The sequence below is a fragment of the Leucoraja erinacea genome, chromosome 2 (genome assembly GCF_028641065.1).
Source record: "Leucoraja erinacea ecotype New England chromosome 2, Leri_hhj_1, whole genome shotgun sequence".
In the NCBI taxonomy this organism is placed as follows: domain Eukaryota; kingdom Metazoa; phylum Chordata; class Chondrichthyes; order Rajiformes; family Rajidae; genus Leucoraja; species Leucoraja erinaceus.
In genome coordinates, this window is record NC_073378.1 from 93,405,196 (window position 1) to 93,428,583 (window position 23,388).

The window sequence follows — 23,388 nt, forward strand, 5'->3', positions numbered from 1 at the left end:
TTCAAGAGGTTGCAGGCAGACAACCTACTTCCAGGAATCAGTTTTGTAATATTGAAGCTGGCTCCACAGATTCAACCTGTTCTTGCATCTAGAAAACTGATAGTTCAAAAGGGAGGACAGCTCTGCAGAAAATGCAGATCATCCATGTAAATAAATAAAAGTATATCTCCCAGCGCAGCAAGCTACCTTCTGACTGCTAAATCAACATTCCTTCACCCAGAGAACCTCACGATCATGGATTGAAAACCCTCACATATCCAATCACTCCCCACAATTCCACCATAGCACAGAGATTGGATCCCAAACCACTAACCAAGGCCTTCTTACTGAGGAGGTGGCCTGCTCCAGAATGGAATCAAAATGACAAATTGGTAGTCAAAGTTATTAATTAGGAAGGGTTTCGGCCCGAAACGTTGCCTATTTCCTTCGCTCCATAGATGCTGCTGCACCCGCTGAGTTTCTCCAGCTTTTTTGTGTAACCTTCGATTCTCCAGCATCTGCAGTTCCCTCTTAAACATTATTAATTAGGACGTTGTTTACGTTAAGAATGCAGAGCTGAACTTCTCTGCACAGAGAATCTGGGATTTTTTATTTAAATCATCCCCAAACATCTACTACCAATTTAAATCAATCCCATCCAAAATTATGATCAATATCCTCTTTGAAGAAAAATGTACACTTTCACAGATGTTTTGCATGGTTTTGCTACCTTCTTGGGCCTGTTTCCCTTAGCTTTACTGTGTCGGTGAAAGCAGCGAAATGCTGCATCAGGAATTGGTGCATTGTGAAGGATACAGTTTAACACTGCTTGCTGCAGAGGGTGCAGAGTACAAACCACCAGTACAGGCCACTCTGTTACTTTCATGTCTGTATGAAAATGAACTACTCTGAGTTCTACACTGCTGCTGGGATTTAAAAAATTGTCACTTGCATTGAAATCTCCTGCTCGTGTTGTGACCTTATACAATGACAATTTATGCTGTTACGTCATGGCTATCAAGTTCATACCTTTTGGCAGTTGTAACATTTTGAGGATTGGCATCTTAATTGGATGAAAAAGGTAGTTAAGTGCAAAAGCAGTGCAAGTTTTTGATCTGGCGTTTTAATGACTTGCCCAATAAATTTACAGGCAGGCTTTGGTAAAAGCAGGCCTGAAATGATTTGTATACAGCTGGCAGAGCTGCTGATCGCCAAATACCTTTTTTTTAACCACCTTGGCTGCTCATGTCATCACCTTAATGGAGCTGTGTACCTGTACCCCTAGGTCTGTTTGTTCCACAATATTCTCCAGGGTCCTACCATTTACTGTGCTTACACGGCCCAGGTTTAATTTACCAAAAAGCATCACCTCATACATAATGCATTACCTGATATGTAAAGATTATAGATCTCCAGAAACAATGTGAATGTATATATATTTATGCTGGTAGCTACACACAGGTTAAAATGTCACCACTTTTACTTTGCTCTTTCCCTCTCGCCCTTGAAAATTACCAACCAAGTGCTATTGTCTGAAGGACAATTTGGTAACCGATGGGCAAGGTCGTTTGAAGTCATTAATCACATTAAGTAATTTAGACTGTTGCAAGAAAGAAGAAAAAGCATGCAAAGGAACAGGAAAGTCTTTCACAGTTGTCCCTAATATGATTTATGTTATTCCCGTCTCATCGTGGGAGAGTACATCTCAAGGAAGGTACCTTCAAGTGCTCCAGATCCGGCCTTTCTATGTTGACCACTTCAGCCAGCAGCTGATCTTCAAGCCCATCCCTTGTGACAGTAAAATTGATGAGTGTTGTCTGAGCCTGCATCTCAGGCTTGTAATGAGGGTTGGCCAACTTTGTGTGAAGAATTAGTCGGAAACAGCTATTGAAATCACACTCTTTGTCACCAATCTTAATGTATCTGAGAAGTAAAAGTTTGTTTTAGATCTTCATGTATAATGCAGGACTTTTAACCTGTTCTTTACTTTGTGAAGTTAAGCATAGCGGAAAAGTAGAGTCCTTACCATTTCTCATTATAATATTATTTTAATCGTGTTAATATTTGGTCTGAATAGACCTTTAGTGTGAAAGCTATGCTATTTTTACAAACACGCCTCATTTCCAAAGTACCATTTATAGAGGAGGAATGGTATGAACTGCCAGTGGTGGGAACAGGCTTATATTTTTGTTCATTGCGACACAAAACATTTATTTTCTAATTATTTAATATTGCATTTCATTCTCAAGCCAATTCTCGTTTATAACACTTAGAGCTAGATAGAATATCCTGTGCAAATTCAATCCCACATTAACAATACTTACTGTCACCACTTCTAAAATATACTGCAAGATCCAATTTTAATTACAAGCAGAGAACAAGTGCGCCTCAGACCTTATGTTCTGCTATTTGAATGGTGAGCCTTGGTCAGCATTGGTTTGTGACAGGCAGGAAATCAATTGTTTCTTTTTTTGAGCTAGCTAATAGAGGTGATTTTACAGGAGAGTTACTCAGATGGGGCGAGCATGGCCAAAACATTTCATAGAATCATAGAAAATAGGTGCAGGAGTAGGCCATTCGGCCCTTCGAGCCTGCACCGCCATTCAATATGATCATGCCTGATCATCCAACTCAGTATCCCATCCCTGCCTTCTCTCCATACCCCCTGATCCCTTTAGCCACAAGGGCCACATCTAACTCCCTCTTAAATATAGCCAACGAACTGGCCTCAACCACCTTCTGTGGCAGAAAATTCCACAGATTCACCACTCTCTGTGTAAAAAATGATTTTCTCATCTTGGTCCTAAAAGATTTCCCCTTATCCTTAAACTGTGACCCCTAGTTCTGGACTTCCCCAACATCGGGAATAATCTTCCTGCATCTAGCCTGTCCAACCCCTTAAGAATTTTGTAAGTTTCTATAAGAACCCCCTCAATCTTCTGAATTCTAGCGAGTACAAGCCGAGTCTATCCAGTCTTTCTTCATATGAAAGTCCTGACATCCCAGGAATCAGTCTGGTGAACCTTCTCTGTACTCCCACTATGGCAAGAATGTCTTTCCTCAGATAAGGAGACGAAAACTGTACCCAATACTCCAGGTGTGGTCTCACCAAGACCCTGTACAACTGCAGTAGAACCTCCCTGCTCCTATACTCAGGGCTAGGGAGGTGCAATCGTTCTTTCTTTTTTTTTTTTTTTAATTTAATTTTTTTAATTAGAAGTACAATAACATGGTACCATAGGTACCTAGTATATATTGACATGTTACAGATAATGTACAGCTTCTTATTTTCTTTTATTTTAACAATAAAAAGGAGACAGAAAGAGAATAGAAAAGAAATAGAGAAGTGTGTGATATCAGAAAATGGGAAAAAGAAAGTGAGAAAAGAAAGAGAATAAAAAGAAAAGAAGAGGTAGAAAGCAGAAAAATAAAGGGGAGATAGCTATTTGGTATCTTTCTGTGCAATCTTTCTGTCTCACCAGAAAACAAACTTGTTTTATTTTGTGCATTGCATTCAGGGTGTAAATGTCCCTTGCTTGCTCTGCACAGAGTTCACGTGTTTGTGCTTTGAAACCGGAATCTTCCTGTTGTCAGAAATGACAGTAGTTGGAATCAGAGCAGGAAACAGGCAAAAAATGCACTCTAGATTTACAGACTTCATCCATGTGCTTCCTCGTGGTGAGTTATTAATATTGCCTTACATTTACATACACATTTCTACTCAATTCTGGGCAATTCCTAAGCAGATAAGTGGAAATTCTGAAGTATGGTTATATGTTAAACTCTGAAATTAACCACAAAAATGTATTTGCAGTCTAAAGACTCCAATCTTTAAACCAATACACTTATTACAAGATAAAAATGGAAAGTTAAATATCCAAGAATTATGGTGATTAATCTACCTCATCAGACCCGAGACACGGCAACTCTTCACCTGAAGCTAACTGCTCTATCCTGCCTTCCCTTTGTTATGTTTACTTCTTATTTTACAACATATCCAGTTCCTCTTAAGTCCCTATACTTTAAAAAAGTGGAATTTTAACTTTTTTTTAAAACATGCACTACCAATTTACTTACCAGCCTTGCATTAATTTCCTCTCAAGACCTTTTATATATACCTTTTCCCCCACTTTTCATGGTTCTTGCAAAGGCAACTCACTTCAGGACTAAATGCGTTCAGTGTCATGAATACTTGGTGCAGGAGGCCAAATGTCAGATAATTGCATGTAATTTATTCACCTTTTGATTCCATTATGATTGGCCATATTATACACATAGAAATAATCTCTCTGTACAGGATTTAAGACTCTCTGAAATTAAGTGGGATTAGCCACTACAATATCAAGTAGACCCGATAAGAGATGTTAATCTGCGCTTCTTCTCAAAACAGAATTATTGCACCATTCATGGACCATTACTAAAACAAATTGAAGTCTTTATTGATGGATTGGGCCAAAGGGAACTGTAAGACATGAAAGGAATAATTGGTGCTCATTACTTCACACTCTACAACACTCTAATTATTATTGAAGTTCAATTCCTGTGCAAAATCCATCACCAACATCTCTGCAGCTATTACTAATTAGAGAAAAGGTACAATACAGCAATGGTAGTAACTGGGGCAAACACAATGACAATGTGAAAGATGAAGCAAGAAAGAAAAACACTACAATATTCTGATCCTAAACATTCTCAGAGCATCTTTTGCTGTCTTGCCATGGATTCACCAGAACTGTGGAGGCAACCAAGAATACGCTGAACAAAGAAGAAACTCATATGTTAGGCTGTTATTCATCGATTACAGCTCGGCATTTAACACAATCATCCCCTCCAAGCTGGTTACCAAACTCGCAGAACTGGGTCTCTGCGCATCCCTCTGCAATTGGATCCTCGACTTCCTCATCCACAGACCATAGTCTGTTCATATTGGTGGAAATGTGTCAGCCTCGATAACAATCAGCATGGGAGCATCTCAAGGCTGCATGCTCAGCCCCTGCTGTACTCACTCTATACTCATGACTGCGTAGCCGGTCACATTGCGAACTCCATCATCAAGTTCGCTAACGACACCACTGTTGTGGGACGTATCACTGATGGGAATGAGTCAGAGTATAGAAGAGAGATCAAGCAACTGTCCATATGGTGCCAGCGCAATAACCTGGCCCTCAACACCAGCAAAACAAAGGAACTGATTGTGGACTTTGGAAGGAGTAGGATGGGGACCCACAGCCTTGTTTATATCAACGGGTCGATGGTTGAAAGGGTCAAGAGCTTCAAATTCCTGGGCGTGCACATCTCTGAAGATCTTTCCTGGTCCGAGAACACTAATGCAATTATCAAGAAAGCTCATCAGTGCCTCTACTTCCTGAGAAGATTACCTCCTGAGGAGAGTCGGTTTGTCAACTCTCTCTAACTTCTACAGGTGCACAGTAGAGAGCATGCTGATCGGTTGAATTGTGGCTTGGTTCGGCAACCTGAGCACCCTGGAGAAGAAAAGACTACAAAAAGTAGTAAACACTGCCCAGTCCATCATTGGCTCTGACCTCCCTTCCATCGAGGGGATTTATCGCAGTCGCTGCCTCAGAAAGGCTGGCATTATCATCAAAGACCCACAACATCCTGGCCACACACTCATCTCCCTGCTACCTTCAGGTAGAAGGTACAGGAGCCTGAAGACTGCAACAACTAAGTTAATAACCAATTATCTGTTATTTGCACTTTATAATTTTATTTATTAATGTGTATATATATTTATATTACGGAATATGCACACACTGATCTGTTTTGTAGTAAATGCCTGCTATGTTCTGTGTACTGAAGCAAAGCAAGAATTTCATTGTCCTATCAGGGACACATGACAATAAACTCACTTGAACTTGAACTTGAACATACTGTTCATTCCACTGCAATTTTGGTTGCAGACTAGGAACTGGTTCAAAGAATTTCTAACCTATGTTCTCTCCTTGTAACAACAGTACTGAAATTCAGTGGTTCCTCCATGAATGCATGAATACGCAAGGTAATATTATGAGCACTGTTCTTTGTGCGGGGGTTGCCAGTCACTGCAAGGTTGCAGCAGAAATCGAGTTGTGCATTGAACCTGTCTGGTTGACACACATAAGTGGGTAATGAATGATGGACTGTCAGGATGTGTGCCATCATTCACTTAATTATCCCTAGCACCTCATCTTGAAATGTTGCAACCCGGAGCTCTTCAAATATTTTGACAAATTTGGACCTGTATTCCTTTCCATTTCCCTATCCACATTCCCTTCAATGCTGGAATCACTTTTCCTTCCATTTTGGCATTCCAATTCCCCTTCAATCTTCATCTAAAAAGACATTTTTCCTTAAGTAATCCCTCACTTAACCTAATATTTAACATAAACTATTAATTCCCAATTAAACTGATTAGCTGCTCCTTGGACCACACCAACTTTTTTTTTATCTGCCATATTTCTAACTTTTCTTTCTTTCATAAACGTGATTGCAGCAAAAGATGGCAGGTGACTGTTTAAGAACACAAGGTGCTAGTTACACTGTGGAGGCTATTGAAACTGAGAAACAATTGAAATGGGCAAGACATTGCTTTGATCGGCACTTAACTTTAATAAGCAACGTAACAAATGGCCTTTAGTATTTTAAGCTTGCAGTAACAAAATTAAAATTTAAGCAGTTAAAAAGAACGGTACACTCAGCAGGTTAGTGTCTTTGGAAGGAGAAATGGAGTTAATGTTTAGGATTGATGTCCTTTCACCCTGAACAGTTGGTTGTGGGAATTCACTTAGGGTTTCCTCACCCTCTCACACCACCACCCCAATGCCCCAGGCCTCCCATTTTGATCTCAATCTCTGAATGCGGGAATCAGCAACAGGGGCAACCAATATTGCTATTCCCGAGCTGCGTTGGACAAGGTGGCCTTCTAGAGTTGCTGCTCTCCATGTGCTGATGGAAGTCCCACTGGGCTCTCAGTGAAGGGTTTCCAGGATTATGAACACCGGTCAATGTCACCGAGTGTTGTCAATGGGGGAAAAACTCTCACTCAGCTATAGTGGACAATTGGCAATAATGGCCAACATTCTCCACTCCCCCCACCCCTATTATGTAAAAGAATACGTGTGTTATGATTGTGTTTATAATTTGTTTGGTTGTTTTGTTGTTTGTCTTTTGCACAAAAGTCCGCGAGCATTGCCACTTTCATTTCACTGCACATCTTGTATGTGTATGTGACAAATAAACTTGACTTGACTTGACCCCTATGGTTCATTATAGCCATTTTAACAAGGGTTTACTGTACACACGTAACCACAAGATAAAATACATCATGTGTTCACAAAATAGAAGTAAAAATGGAGAAGTACCTTCAGTCCAAAGTACTTTCTAAATATTTATTACGTTAATACAATTTCATATTTCTTTTACATTACATTCAAGACTGGAAATCAGTTTCAGCATTAAATGGTTTTAATTTCTGTTTGTTTAAGATATTTGTAGCCAACTGGTTCTGTTTTAATGTGATATTTTTAGGCCAAATTAACTGTGATTAATAAATAACTGCTTGTGAAAGACTTAGCAGGAAGTATGTGTATTTATCATTTAGCAAAATGGTACAATTTGCAATGTTTCTATTCTATTTTGACAGCATTTTATTTCTGAAAGTACACAGACATCCAGAAATTGGGTCACCCAGCACTATCATTTTCAGTGGAATGCAATCAAAAATCTTTTTAGCCCGGACAAAATTGCACTGGCGGTCATTTCCAGGTGAATTGGCGTCAATCGCAAAAGTAGACAGGACAATTCTGGTCACAATCCATGTTAGTGTCTGCTATGTCGCAGCAATGTGTGCCGGATGACCCCAGAGACAAGAAATAAAATATTCATGTCATTTAATGTTGTCTGCACTACAATTCAAATGGAACCGAATGTTGATTAAGAATCAAGCACACCAGAACAATGGATCCATGACATTGGTGACAGCCAGCTCTGTGAGGAATTTGATTTTCAGTGTTGGAATACATGATTCTCCTGTTGTGGACTTTGGTTTTGTCCAGGAACTGTAATCACTTGCATTGCTCCTAATCTCCTGCCACTCACTGCATGCACTCCATATGCTGAACTACTTTGTCAGTTTGCCACAACTGCTGCACATTACTCAGCTATTACAGCATAGCCGCAACAGTGGATCTCAGCAACAATTCTGAACAGCCGAAAAAATGCCAGGCTCCTAGTCTGCCACACACACTCAAGCAAATGCAACATTCATGGAACAAAGCAGAAATGCCACAGTGACTGCCTCAACACTGTTGAATGGTTGCAATGACAGGGGGTTTATTACTGAAGTGCTGCATGCCACTAGACCGCTGCAATACTGAAGAAACAATGCCTGACGGTATAACATTTCTGGAACAATGCTGATCTGCCACAAAAGTATTTGATAGGCAAAATGTCACTGACTGCATGGCAGCTTGGCATTGTGTGGCAATTGTTACAGCAGTACAAAACTGCCAGACCACCACTGCTCTCTAGATTGCCACAGTGATTGACATAAACTACCACAGAATACTGGAGGATTGCAATGCCTGTGGACATCACAGCACCTTCCCTGACTGTTGCACATGCCATGCCACTGCAACAACTACTGCACACTCCTTTAGATGTTCTGCACACTTAGGAACTGAGAAATAAAATTGTGTTCAACAGAGAATAGATAACAAAGAGCAGAGTTACAATGTAGAAACAAGGAATCACAGATGCTGATTTACAAAAAAAAAACATTAAATGCTGGAGTAACTCAGCGGGTCATGCAGCATCTCTGGAAAATATGGATAGGTGACGTTTTGGGTTGGGACCCTTCTTCAGACTGATGAGTTAAAGCCCTGTCCCACAGTATGAGTTCATTCCAAGAGCTCTCCCGAGTTAAAAAATAATCAAACTCGTGGTAAGCACGGAGAATGAACATAGCAGGTACGTTGGAGCTCGGCGACGTCTCTTAGCGCTAAGGGCAGCTACTCGGGAAGACTCGCTAACGGCAGGTAAGCACGGGAAGATTTTTCAACATGATGAAAAATGTTCACGAGAGTCCCGAGTACCGACGAGTGGCCATTACCGTAAATCTCCGAGTTCGAATCAGGGCAAACTCAGGAGAGCTCTTGGAATGAACTCGTACCGTGGGACAGGGCTTTTACAATGATGGGTAAGTGCCAAACTGACAAACATCCATGTAATGTTTGCCATCATGTGAAATGTTCAAATTTACAATACCCAAGCTTTCTGGTTCTCTTGTTCAGTTAAGAGTTCAGTAGCTTTGATGCCGAAGAATTCAATGATCTAGAAGTATTGGCTGAGGTATGATTGATCTTTGTCCTCGATGTCTCTCCACTTTAATAAAAGCGAAACACCAGGTCAGGACTCAATCTACTACACACCATTGGAACTGGGCCAGGGCAGCACTCAGGGGCTCCTGTATATCTAGGGTGCCTTCACCAAAGAGGATGGTGAATTGTGCAAATGTTGGTCTTCAATGTTGGATTTGCCTTGTCTGCTCAGATAACTGGCGAATAGAGCCTCGAAGCAGGGTGCATCTGCTAGGTAAATAGGGTTCTGTCAACAGGTCATATTTTTCAGCTTCATTATGTCTATTGCTGCCAAACAATTTCACCATATTTGATGAGGCATTTGAGTTGGCCACTGTAGCATACACTGCAGTTATACAAAGGTTCCCAACAAAAGTCTTGTCTCATCTGCAGATCCCAATAGCCATCAGGTTTAAGGAGCAGGGATTTAATCATTGGTCTTAACAACAATTGCTTCACCATTAAATTCCAAGAGTTCCCTAAACAACTAACTTTTCAATTTACTGTCTTTCAATTTTTTAACTTCCTTGTGTTGAAATAATTCTTTGTGTGCAAGCAAATTGCCCTCAGATCCTTCTTAGATCATTCATTCATTTGTAACGCTCCTTAAATGAAGCAAAACAGCAAAAGGTGCTCTGATGTTTGATATTAAACCAAATTTCACTGTCATAAGTCAATATTAGTTAATATATTCGAAAATAACACTTAATTTTAAAGCATGATCAGAAGTTTGTTCAGAGAGATTTGTTAAAGGGGAGAGGAAGCCAGATAAGGAAACAGAACAGTGTGAAGATGGATGTTTTTGAAAACATGGATAAAAAATGGAAAAGAGACAGATGAACCATGATAGACACAAAAAGCTGGAGTAACTCAGCGGGACAGGCAGCATCTCTGGAGCGAAGGAATGGGTGACATTTCAGGTCGAGACCCTTCTTCAGTCTTGACCCGAAACGTCATCATTCCTTCTCTCCAGAGATTCTGCCTGTCCCGCTGAGTTACTCCAGCTTTTACTGTCCATCTTCGGTTTAAACCTGCATCTGCAGTTCCTTCTTACACAAAGATGAACCATGAATGGTTTTGGTAATATCACGCATTCTTGCTGCTTCTTGAGGAATAGATCGGGTAGATGCACAGAGTCTCTTGCCCAGAGTTGGGGAATCGAGGACCAGAGGACATAGGTTCATGGTGAAGGGGAAAAGATTTAATAGGAATTCAAGAGGTAACTTTTTCACACAAAGGGTGTCGGGGTATGGAACAAGTTGCCAGAGGAGGTAGTTGATGCTGGGACTATCCCATAATTGAAGAAACAATGACAGGTACATGGATAGGACAGGTTTGGAAGGATATGAACCATGCGCAGGTAAGTGGGACTAGTGTAGCTGGGACATTGTTGGCCAGTGTGGGCAAGTTGGGCCAAAGGGCCTATTTTCAACTGTATTACTCTATGACTCTTAGATATAGACTCGCAGATAATATAAGTTTGGCTATGACATACAGAAATATCTGATAATATTCTTTATTAAACTAAGTAAATAGCATTACAAGACATAACCCATTAAGTTCAGTGTACGAGTATGGTACTGATTACCACCTATTTGCCAAGATCACTCAGTAGGTTACAAGTGTGCATCATGATTACACTGGGTTCATCAAGACTGGTTTGATGTCCCCAAGAAACTCCAGCGTTCCGTCATTTATAGATTTAATTATGTAGGAGAAATGTAGCTATAATATGTCATTACCTTCTCTATGTACTATGTTGATGCATAAGCTCATTTAGTGGTAAGGTTAACTGCTATCATTTGTTGTGCATGACCATTAATGTCCAAGGTTGTTTATTACACGCTGACATTTCATACACAAGTGCTCATTAGTTCCTGTAGACTTCAACATCTTATCTCTTCCTTGTGCATTCATAATATAATCTTATTTATACCAAGTTATCTTGCTTTGGTCCTTTTGAATGATTTACGATAAGCCTACTATATTTTTCATGTCTAATCATGGATAGTTAATAAGAAAGTCTGCAGGCTTGACCTTGTGTTTTACTTTCGGTTAATAAGGAATGTGTATATATGGTTTATCATTATAAGCTTACTTACAGTAGGTCCTTCTTCCTGTGCACTCATACTTGTAATTTCTACAGAATAATATGTTGATGTTTTTGCCTGTTTCAGAAGTGTGCACCTTCCCCCGGGTCCCCCATCAAACTGGGAAAGCCCTCAAATTGCATTTAAAACATGAAATGGGAAAGGTCTTCTGTTTGACACCTGACTAATTCCTATTTCTTCAGTGTAAAGCATTATACTGTAAAGCATTACATTACACTTTACAGTGTAAAGCTCCTACCCTTGTGCTTTAGACCAAGGAAATAGCCACACAGTGTGCAAAGCCGAGAGAAGACATCCTCTCAAATCATATATGAATGGAAGCCACATAATTTATAGCATTGCGTGTTAGAGCTGTAGGACCGTGGGTGAGTAATTACATTTATATTTGCTGCCTGGTTATTAACAAGATAATTAATTGATGACTTGTCAAAACACTTACCTTCCCTTTTTAATTGTGTTTCGTCCAAGTAGAGGATCGAGAACTGGATCAATGGTTTCCTCGAGATTTTCAATGAGGATGACATTGCCACAGGATAATGCATGCTCAATAATATCTAAATAACTTCACATAAAAAGATGCAAATTGCATATTGGTAATCAACATTTTTGTTAAGTAATCACTGTGCTTAAATAATTAAATAATTGAGAGAAAATGTTTAAAGAATTATTAGAGAATAATCTTAGTTCTTTGCAGACCATTTACCCTTTCTGTCCCATGTGCAAAACTCTCAGATCACTTCCATACTTGTTTCGAATCCACTTGATCCCTTGTTGTTGTGGGTCAATCATAAGTGGCCAACGTTCACAGTTGACCAGAATAGTCGCATTTTCTGTTGACATCCTATCGCTGGGCAATCCTTCATTATTCCAGGTTGCAATTGTGGCATCATCGGTCAACATTACTATAGGATCTAGTCCTTCAGTAATTGGTATGGAAACCTGTGAGAACCAGGAAAGAGTGTGTACAACTAAATACAAGATTATTTTCCTATGAACTGCCAATACATGGGACCGTTTACAACCATTATTCACAGCAGCAAATTAAGATATTTAGATGAAAATATTTAGGAGGTTTTCGTTTAAAGTTTTTATTCTGTCGGCAATAGATGAAATGAATAGCAATGTATGATAAGTATATACACCCAAAGTAGATCTTAAGACAAGGCTCAAACCTCTGAAGTTAAGAAATAATTTCTCCTGGGGGAGAGGGTGGGGATTTTTAATCCCTGACATGAACAGAAGAGGGAAGTGTTGAGAACAAAATGAAGTTTAACTGTTTAAATATTTCAATTCAAATCTAAAAATAGCTACGATGGAGATGAAGGGGGGAGGGGGGGGGGGGGGCAGAGTCAATAGCGGTCTGGAGGCGGGATAATTTAAGGTCCTTGGTGGAGTGAAGGTGGGCCAGGAATTTTTGATTAAAGTGGTGAATCTTCCGGCGGATGAAATATAGTTGTGGTCCGTTGCAGGTATGGGTTAGTGAGGCCCGAAGTTCCGGGAGAGTCAATACGAGGTCCTGCTGGTGCCGGCGCATCGCGGCCAGGGTAGATCTCAGTGCCCGGTTGGAGAATTGCTGGGTGTGCCGGTGGATAGCCAGTCGGTACCGATGGTCCGGCTGGGGTCCGAACTGGGAGGTAGGGAACTGGAGCTGGAAGCCATGAGGTATGATATGGAGGCGCAGGCAGGCATGCCCCGAGGAAGCAGATGTGGCTGTGGTATCTGGTCTGGGTAAGGATGTGATCGTAGTGTTGGAGGGCAGGGGGGGGTCACAGAAAGAGGGCAGGGAACTCTCATTCTTCAGGGAACGGGGGTTCCCCTCCTCCACCATAGATGAGGCTCGCACCAGGGTCTCTTCCATACCCCGCAACACTGCTCTCTCTCCCCATCCCCGCACTTGCAACAAGGGCAGAGTCCCCCTAGTCCTCACCTTTCACCCCACCAGCCGTCACATACAACAAGTAATCCTCTGTCAGTTTCGCCACCTCCAACGTGACCCCACCACTCACCACATCATCCCATCTCCCCCCATGTCTGCCTTCCGCAAAGACCGATCCCTTGCGCAACTCCCTTGTCACTTCTTCCCCTCCCCGGGCACTTTCAGTTGCAACCGCAAGAAATGCAACACCTGTCCCTTTACCTCCCCCCTCGACTCCATTCAAGGACCCAAGCAGTCGTTCCAGGTGCGACAGAGGTTCACCTGTATCTCCTCCAACCTCATCTACTGCATCCACTGCTCTAGATGTCAGCTGATCTACATCGGTGAGACTAAGCGGAAGTTGGGCGATCGTTTCGCCGAACACCTCCACTCAGTCCGCAAGAACCTACCTGACCTCCCGGTGGCTCAGCACTTCAACTCCCCCTCCCATTCCCCGTCCGACCTCTCGATCCTGGGTCTCCTCCATGGCCAGAGTGAGCAACACCGGAAATTGGAGGAACAGCACCTCATATTCCGCTTGGGGAGTCTGCATCCTGCGGGCATGAACATTGAATTCTCCCAATTTTGTTAGCCCTTGCTGTCTCCTCCCCTTCCTCAGCCCTCGGGCTCCTCCTCCTCCTTTTTTCTTCCTTCTCCCCGCCACCCCCTATCAGTCTGAATAAGGGTTTTTGCCTATTTCCTTCGCTCCATAGATGCTGCTGCACCCGCTGAGTTTCTCCAGCATTTTTGTGTACCTACGATTGAGATAAGTTACTTTAAGAGGTAGGTTAGGGTCTGAATGCTAATCTGGTTCAGAAAAGTAGTTCAGTTTATTAAGAAGTGTTATTGTGATAGTACCGTTAGTTATTTATTTTATAGCAATTTTGGTAGCACTGACAAAGCCGGCATTCATTGCCCATCCCTAATAACTCTTTGTGATGTTGGTGATGAACTGCATTCTTCAACTTCTGCAGCCCTTCTGAAGGTGGTGCGACTACAGTGCTGCTGGAATTTCTACCCAGTGAAGAAGCGCAGGGCATATATTTAGTACATCATGTCTGGATAGTGCCCAGAGTGAGGGGAATCTGCAGTGTTCTATTGTGCCCACTGCTATTATCAAGGACTCAGCCCACCACATCCATGCCAATCAGTGCCCATCCATGTACATAGCAACAGAGAATAACATAGAAAATAGGTGCAGGAGGAGGCCATTCGGCCCTTCAAGCCAGCACCACCATTCATTGTGGTCATGGCTCATCGTCCCCTATCAATAACCCGTGTCTGCCTTATCCCCATATCCCTTGATTCCACTAGCCCTTAGAGCTCTATCTAACTCGCTCATAAATCCATCCAGTCACTTGGCCTCCACTGCCCTCTGTGGCAGGGAATTCCACAAATTCACAACTCTCTGGGTGAAAACGTTTTTTTTCACCTCAGTTTTAAATGGCCTCCCCTTTATTCTAAGACTGTGGCCCCTGGTTCTGGACTCTCCCAACATTGGGAACATTTTTCCTGCATCTAGCTTGTCCAGTCCTTTTATAATTTTATATGTTTCTATAAGAATCCCCCTCATCCTTCTAAACTCCAGTGAATACAAACCTAGTCTTTTCAATCTTTCCTCATATGACAGTCCCGCCATCCCAGGGATCAATCTCGTGAACCTACGCTGCACTGCATCAATCACAAGGATGTCCTTCCTTAAGGACTTAAGAAACACATAAAAGAGCAGCATGAAGAGGTGCGTGAAAGACGTTGCCCCCAGCCAGGAGGTAACAAGGTGTTTCTGATTGATCGCTACCAGCAGTGCCATGTAAAGCTGATCCATGCAGAAGAAAGAACATCTTTACAGATCAGGAGGAAGTGCAAAGCCTTTGGTCACAACTTCGGAAAGACAAACACATTTGATTAACTATCTTGAAGCATTTTGAGCTCTATCGTACGACCAAGGGTCTAGAGAGAGAGAAGCTGAAAATTTTGAAACAGATGGATCTCTTGAAAGAGATTATGCATAACCCCTTTCCAGGAAGACAATCTCAGACCTGGGGGGTAATCAGTGTGATGACAATCAGGACATTGATGAGAATGGCAATTATGGTGCTTCTGATGAGAAGGACAATTGCCGTTTTGTTCCCAACCCTGACCAGATCAATGCAATGGTAACAGCAGAGGAGACAACTGCAAGGACGACTTTGACAACAACATCGCAGATATCTTTGACATGTGCCCCGAGAACAGCGCCATCAGTGAGACTGACCTGAGGAAGTTCCAAAGGGGACGATGCAGATCGTTCCTAACTGGGTAATGCGCAACAGAGGCAGGGAGTTACTGCAGACTGCCAACTCTAACCCTGGCCTTGCTGTCGGATTTGAGGAGTTCAACGCCATCAACTTCAGTGGCACCTTCTATGTCAACACAGACTGCAATCTACGGTGGCTTTGTGTTTGGCTTCCAGTACAGCAGCTGCTTCTACGTGGTGATGTGAAAGCAGGCCACCCAAACCTACTGGGAGGAGAAGCTGTCCAAATCCACTGATACATTAGCGTCTAGATCAAGGTGGTGAACCCCACCATGGGCCGAGGGGGGGGGGGGGGGGGGGGGGGGGGGGGGAGAACCTGGGGTGAACCTGTGAGTGGAAGAATATTGCGTTGGGGAGGTGGACCTAACAGGTCCACGCTTGGCTATCCCATTAAAACTATCCTATCCATGTACCTGTCTAATTGTTTCTTAAACGTTGCAATCGTCCCTGCCTCAACTGCCTCCTCTGGCAGCTCATTCCACACACCCACCACTCTGTGTGAAAAGGTTAGCCCTCAGATTCCTCTTAAATCTTTTCCTCTTCACTTTAAACGAATGTCCTCGGGTCCTCGATTTTCCGACTCTGGGCAAAAGACTCTGTGCGTCTATCCGATCTATTCCTCTCATGATTATAAGATCACCCCTCATCCTTCTACGCTCCAAGGAATAGAGTCCCAGTCTACTCAACTTCTCACTATATCTCAGTCCCTCAAGTCTTGGCAACATCCTTGTAAATCTTCTCTGTACCCTTTCCAGCTTGACAATATTTTAAATTTGGCCTCACCTATGTCTTGTATAACTGCATTATGACCTCCCAACGTTTATAGTCAATACTCTGACTGATGAAGGCCAATGTGCCAAGAGCCTTTTTGAGGTTTCTGCGACTCCACCTTCAAGGAACTATTTATCTGAACTTCTAGATCCCTCTATAAAACCCCATAAACTCTCTTTGTACATCCATGTTTGACAGTCTGCTACCATTTAAATAACATGCTGCCTTTCAGTTCTCCCTGTCAAAATGGACAGCTTCAGATTTATCCTGTTATTCTGCATCTGCCATGGTTTTGCCCACTCAATCAATCTCTCTAAATCACCCTAAAGCATCTTTGATGCTCCTCACAATTCAAAATCCTAGCCAGTTGAATATCATTGGCAATATTTAAAATATTACATTAGATTCCCTAATTAAATCAGTGACGTACCTGGTGAACAGCCGAGACCCAACCACTGATCCCCGTGAGCTCTGCTCCAAGAAAGACCCATTTATTCCTACACCATTTCCTGTCTGTCAATTTTCAATCGGTGCAAAATACATTACCGTATGTTTTAATAATGCATATTAACCTTTTATGTGGAACTTTGTAACTCCTGAATATCCAAGTAACCACTAACTTCACCTTATCAATTATACATATATATCTTCGAAAATTTCAGTGGGCTTACCGAACATGATATCCCGTTTCCCATGTTGACTTTATCAAATCCCATTGATATTTTCCAAATGTTCAATTATTGCATTTCTTAGAATAGTCTCTAACATTTTCTCATAACATGTGAGGCGACTTGATCACTTCCCTCCTTTTAAAAAAAGTAGATTGTCATCCTCCAATTTGCAGGATAAATTTCATAGTGTGTAAAATTCTGGAGAATCTCGTGGCACAGCTCATAGAATTGCTACCTCACAGTGCCAGGGACCCAAGGTTCCATTCTGGCCTTGGGTGCTGTCTATGTGAACTTTGCATGTTCTTCCTGGAAATTTCCTCAGAAGTCACCCATTTTTCACCTCAGATCACAAAGACATGTAGTTTGGTAGGTTAATTGGCCATTGCAAATTACCCTCAATGTGTGGAAGGGTAACAGAATTTGGGGGGAGTTCATGTGGGATTAGTGAAATGGGCAGTTGTGGTGTAGACTCAGTGGACTGCTAACTCCAAGGTCTTCTCTGTCCTATCAGCATACTGTTAATCTGCCCCACACACAAACCCCATCATACTCTGTTGGGCCCACCAAGTCAGTGGGACATGATATACCCAGTCACTGTGATAGAAGTGTCTGGCCCACTATGTTCAAGGCTGTTGTGGAACAGTACTCTTAGTTTAGACACTTGTCACCAGATATTGAGAGAAGGATTTTGCGACAATAATTACAGGGTATCTGGTCACATATAACATCACTGCATGTATTATATAATAGAGGGAATAAAAAGAGAAAACAATAAAATCATACCGGCAAAGATTTGAGAAAAGGAAGCCACATTCCCTCTACCAATTCTTGCCGATATCCTTTCGTAAAGGGCCCCACATACGACACAAATGCAGCTGTCAGCAACACATCTCCACACAAAGTCTTCTCTTGAGCTTCAAAGAGCTGAACACAATGGGCCCAACGAATATTTTCTGACTGAGGAAATAAATTTCAATATTATCCATTTAAATGCAGAATAGGACAGGATTAATCAATTCCTAAACTATCACAAATTTAACAAGGGATATACAAATCTATACTATTTTATTGTGAGGCTCTTAATAGGCTAACATTGAAGGATTATACTATCTGTCTAATTGTGGTCAATGTTAATAAAATTACTAAGATCACAAGTGCACAAAAACCATTGTGAATAATTTTGTCAAGGAAATGGAAAACACGATTTCTATTCATTTCCATACAACATTTGTCATATTCATTACAATATAATTTTTTATGCACTTTCTTATTAACAAAGCTAAATTAGTCCTATAAAATACAAAGATTATTTTTCCAACATGTGTTAACATTTCTTCACAGCCAAGCACTTCATAGGAAACTTCTCCCAGCAGGATCGCAAAGATCAGCAGACAGATACACCCATTATTAGAACAGATGACAGATTGCAGCTCTGAGTCAGGCCATGAAACCTGCTGGCTGAACCAGGTTTACCTGGAGCCTATATAGTGAGGCCATTGAACTCAATGAGAGAAATCATCTGCAGAGAGAAATGTAAGCAGAGCATTTTATTTGTTAATTTTTACATTAATCGTTTTGAATGTTTGTAGATGAGCATTGTATATTAGTCTTTCGAACATTTTGAGACAATAAAAAAACATTTATTTGCAGGTCCAAGTAATTTTAAATATTAGTTATTGTAGCCTTCAATATAAATGGCAGCAATGACAGCCAGTGAGTCCAGGGGACTTATTATTTGTCAACTTTGCATTTTCCAATTGGGTTGTGATCACTAATAATCACATTCACAGTGTCTAAAATTGAAAAACAAACAGTATTTTTGTTTGCAAAGGCACCCTTTAATTAGCAATAGTTAATAATTTCATGAGCTTAATATTTTCAAAAGTAATTTGAAACTGTTTAAGATGAAATAGATGTATGAAAAAAAACAAAAAAAGCTAAAAACAATTAAATTAACTGTCCAAATTATTCTTAACAAATAGTTAATTAAATAGTTAAAAGTTAGAGGACTGATTAAGGATGGTAGTAAGCAGGGCTTTGTTGGTATCACACCAATTTGACTGAGTTTATTGATGTGACCAAAATAATTCATGAGGGCAGTTCGGTAGAAGTTGTGTACATGGACTTCAGGAAGTCGTTTGACAAAGCATCACATTATAGCCTTGTCTGGGAGCATAAATCTCCTGGGGACCAGGGTAAGTCAGCCAATTGGATACAACATTAGCTTGAAGGTAGGAAAAAGGTGGTGGTAGGTCATTGTTTTCATATTGGAGGCCTGCAACAAGTAATGTACCACAAGGATCAGTGAGTCCTAGGTCATTATATACATTCATGATTTGGATATGAATGGTTAGTAAGATTGTGGTTCACACTAAAGTTGGTGATATAGGAGACACTGACGGTGGTTATCTACGATTACAACATGATCTTGATCAATTGGGCTGATGGGTGGAGGAACAGCAAATGGAAATTTAATTAAATGTGAGGTGTTGCCTTTTAGTATGCTACATCAGGGTAGGACTTGCACGATAAAAAGTAGTGCACTGTAGCGTAGCGGTAGACCCGGGTTCGATCCTGATTAAGGGTATGGGTGCTGTCTGTACAGAGTTTGTACGTTCTCCCCGTGACCTGCGTGTGTTTTTCCCTACACTCCGAAAGACAGCACAATGGGTAAGATTGGCTGGCGATAAAAGGTAGCCGTCTACTCCCGTGTAGGATAGTGTTAATACTGTCGGAGTGGACTTGGGGGACACTTCAGGGCTTGTTTCCGTACTGGAATATCTCGGCGGCAAATTAAGCACACCGGAGATAGACCTGTATAAGGGAGATGCATTTCATTTCGTTGTCTCTGTACTGTAGATGAGCTTATTAAAATAAATTCCTACATATTTCCTTTAAGTTTTTTCTTTCTATCCTCTTTTGGATCTAAGAGACATAGCAGGGCTGCCAACTGGTATAAAGAGAGATTGAGAGCTGAGGGAGGTAGAGAGAGTGGGAGGTAGGGTCGGCAGAGAGAGAGGGCCGAGGGGGGCAGTTTCCGCAGATCTCTAGAGAGGGCAGAGCATTGGAGATAGACCTGTATGAGAAGAGAGAGGTCAGTTTACCATAAATGTAGAAGAGCTTATTAAAATCTTCCTACATATTTCCTTTAAGTATTTTCTTTCTATCCTCTTTTGGATCTAAGACAATAGCAGGGGGGAGGGGGAGGGGAGAGGGAGAGAGAGGGAGGGGGAGGGAGACAGACACACACACACACACAGGAGGGGGAGGGAGGGGGGGAGAGAGACACGCACACACACAGTCTCTCTCTCTCTCTTGGCTGGACAGAGAGAGGGAGAGGAGAGGAGAGAGAGAGAGAGAGAAGGGGAGAGAGAGAGAGAGAGGAGAGATAGAGAGAAACAATAGATGGAAGGATAGATAGATAGATGGATAGATAGAGAGAGAGAGAGAGAGGCAGAGAGAGAGGCAGAGAGAGAGGCAGAGAGACAGAGAGAGAGAGAGAGGGAGAGAGAGAGAGAGAGAGAGAGAGAGAGAGATAGAGAGAGAGAGAGAGAGGGAGAGGAGAGAGGGAGAGAGAGAGAGGGGGAGAGGGAGGGAGAGAGAGGGGAGAGAGAGAGGGCAGAGAGGAACAATGGCACATTATAACGCGGCGCCGACCCATCCTGACCGCAGCCACCAAACTCCCACCCCCCACCCCACCAATGCACCCTTCTTCATGGCGGCCCTGTGATGTCTCGGCTCTGACAATTCGAGGGACCTAAACGGTAACAACACTAAGCAGTTCTGGGCCGCCGTGCTCCCCGACTCGACGCCGAGCTTGAAAAATCTCGTGGTGGGCCTGATGTGGCCCGCGGGCCATATTTTGGAGACCCCTGCCTTACAAGATCAAAAACAAAAATGTACGGGTGTAAAAATTGATGACTTTATTATTGTGGTAAGTCTAGATCTATTAAAACAAAATTCGAATAAATTTCTAATGTACCGACAAACCTAGTTTCCCAATGGCCGTTGATGGGAGAACAGAAAATAACATTTTCAGGACAGAATAATATTGACAGAAAGCAATAATATATTCTCACCTTTCTTTGGTATTGGGGAACCTGAAGAAAGACAGGTCGGATTGTCTACATTTGCGATTACAGCAATTATAGCAGGACAGTGAGCTGTAGATGTAGATGTGGACGCCATGACGGCAGCACATCAAAATGGCGTGAAAAATCACACATGACGTACTACGCTTTTTTCTCCGTGGAGTATCTATGATCTTTGGTGGTAAGTACATGAAACGAGCTGCCAGAGGAAGTGGTAGTGGCGGATACAATAACAACAACATTTAAAAATCACTAAGACAGGTTTGAAGGAATAAGGGCCAGATGCAGCAAGTGGGTCTAACTCATTTGAGCAACTTGCCAAGTTGCCTAAAAGGGTGTGTTCTAGGACTATGGTTCTACATGAAAAATGCTTGACTCCAAACATAATTATACATCGTACTTGGATTATTCACTATGTTATGAGCTAAAGCCGGATAACTTGTTGCCTATAATAGAGCAAAGTCTTGTGCTCAATGGCTGGGAATGGTCAGGAGTTACTTTTGTAGATTTCCTGAACTAAGGTTCACCCAGAAGAGTAATCCAATGTAACAAAACCTATTAGTCTCTTGAGGCGGAAAAAAATGCAACATACAAAGTAGTAAATAAACTTTCTTGAATTGAGATTTGAACTGATTTGTATGTTGGAATAATATTATGTATTGCAAAGAACTGCAGATGCTGGTTTAAATCAAAGATAGACACAAAGTCAGTCTGAAGAAGGGTCTCGACCCAAAACATCACCAATTCCTTCTATCCAGAGATGCTGCCTGTCCCGCTCAGTTACTCCAGCATTTGGTGTCTACAATATTATGTATGACTGATTCATCTTAAAGTTGGGTCCCTAAACCAGAGCACTAATTTGGCCCATTCATGCTGAAGCTTAAGATATTTTAATTATGTTATCTTTATTCGTTGCTAGGTTAATTGAGACAAACTAGTATGTATTACTCCAACTATAAACGTCTGCAGATGACATTCTTACAGTATTAAGTACTGTCATTAAGTATTATTAAACCTGCATGATCCATGATTGCTATTCTATATTTCACCATTACTAATTAAAATAATGAACTTTAAAAAAAAGACCAAAAACAGCTCCAACGCCTAAATCAAATTGCTCCTTTAATTTTCACTGGTTAATTTAATATTTTTTAAATCATATTTTAACACAATGTTTTGGAGCAACATTAAAAACAATTTATTGGGCTACTTCGAGAGCTCGAGTATAATTTTTAATATTGCTCATTAGTCAGACTAATGGTAAGGGAATTAAGGAATATGTAGCAGGATTTTTGTATTGAGGTAAGAGATCTACTATGACCTTATTGGATGCTAGCTTTAGCACAAAGGATCACATGGCCTCCCTGCTAACATTTCTTAGATCTTGTGCAAAGGAACAAATGAAACTATTTTCAATTGGCCTCCATACATTGATGTTCTCCATTGAACATTAAAGAAATAAAAAACTCCTGAGTAAACTGTGTTTTCCATTGAGAAAATAAAGTTTTGATTTAATAAATTTGACAAAGGTTATTGATTGAGCAGCGACTGTACTTATGAAAGCTAATCTAAGTAGCCCATTCTCCAAATAGTGATAGATAATACGAGGTTTAGAAACATGGAAAATAGCTGCAGTAGGCCATTCGGCCCTTCAAGCCTGCACCGCCATTCAATATGATCATGGCTGATCAACCAACTCAGTATCCTGTACCTGCTTTCTCTCCATACCCCCTGATCCCTTTAGCCACAAGGGCCACATCTAACTCCCTCTTAAATATAGCCAATGAACTGGCCTCAACTACATTCTGTGGCAGAGAATTCCAGAGATTCACCACTCTCGGTGTAAAAAATGTTTTTCTCATCTCAGTCCTAAAAGATTTCCCCTTTATCCTTAAACTGTGACCCCTTGTTGTGGACTTTCCCAACATCGGGAGCAATCTTCCTGCATCTAGCCTGTCCAACCCCTTAAGAATTTTGTAAGTTTCTATAAGATCCCCCCTCAATCTTCTAAATTCTAGCGAGTACAAGCCGAGTCTATCCAGTCTTTCTTCATATGAAAGTCCTGACATCCCAGGAACCAGTCTGGTGAACCTTCTCTGTACTCCCTCTATGGCAAGAATGTCCTTCCTCAGATTAGGAGACCAAAACTGTACGCAATACTCCAGGTGTGGTTTCACCAAGACCCTGTACAACTGCAG

The 23,388-nt window shown here is 41.5% G+C and overlaps 1 protein-coding gene across 1 annotated transcript in view; it reads right to left on the bottom strand.

Moving 5' to 3' along the window:
- LOC129712715 (dynein axonemal heavy chain 11-like) overlaps window positions 1–23,388 on the bottom strand; it is a 286,248-nt gene that overhangs the window by 49,520 nt on the left and 213,340 nt on the right. The window contains exons 63-66 of the mRNA XM_055661378.1: window positions 17,883–18,056; window positions 12,150–12,385; window positions 11,886–12,008; window positions 1,698–1,902 (exon numbers count right to left, since the gene is read on the bottom strand). Of these exons, the coding sequence (XP_055517353.1) occupies window positions 1,698–1,902; window positions 11,886–12,008; window positions 12,150–12,385; window positions 17,883–18,056 (738 nt within the window). The remainder of the gene's footprint in view (window positions 1–1,697; window positions 1,903–11,885; window positions 12,009–12,149; window positions 12,386–17,882; window positions 18,057–23,388) is intronic.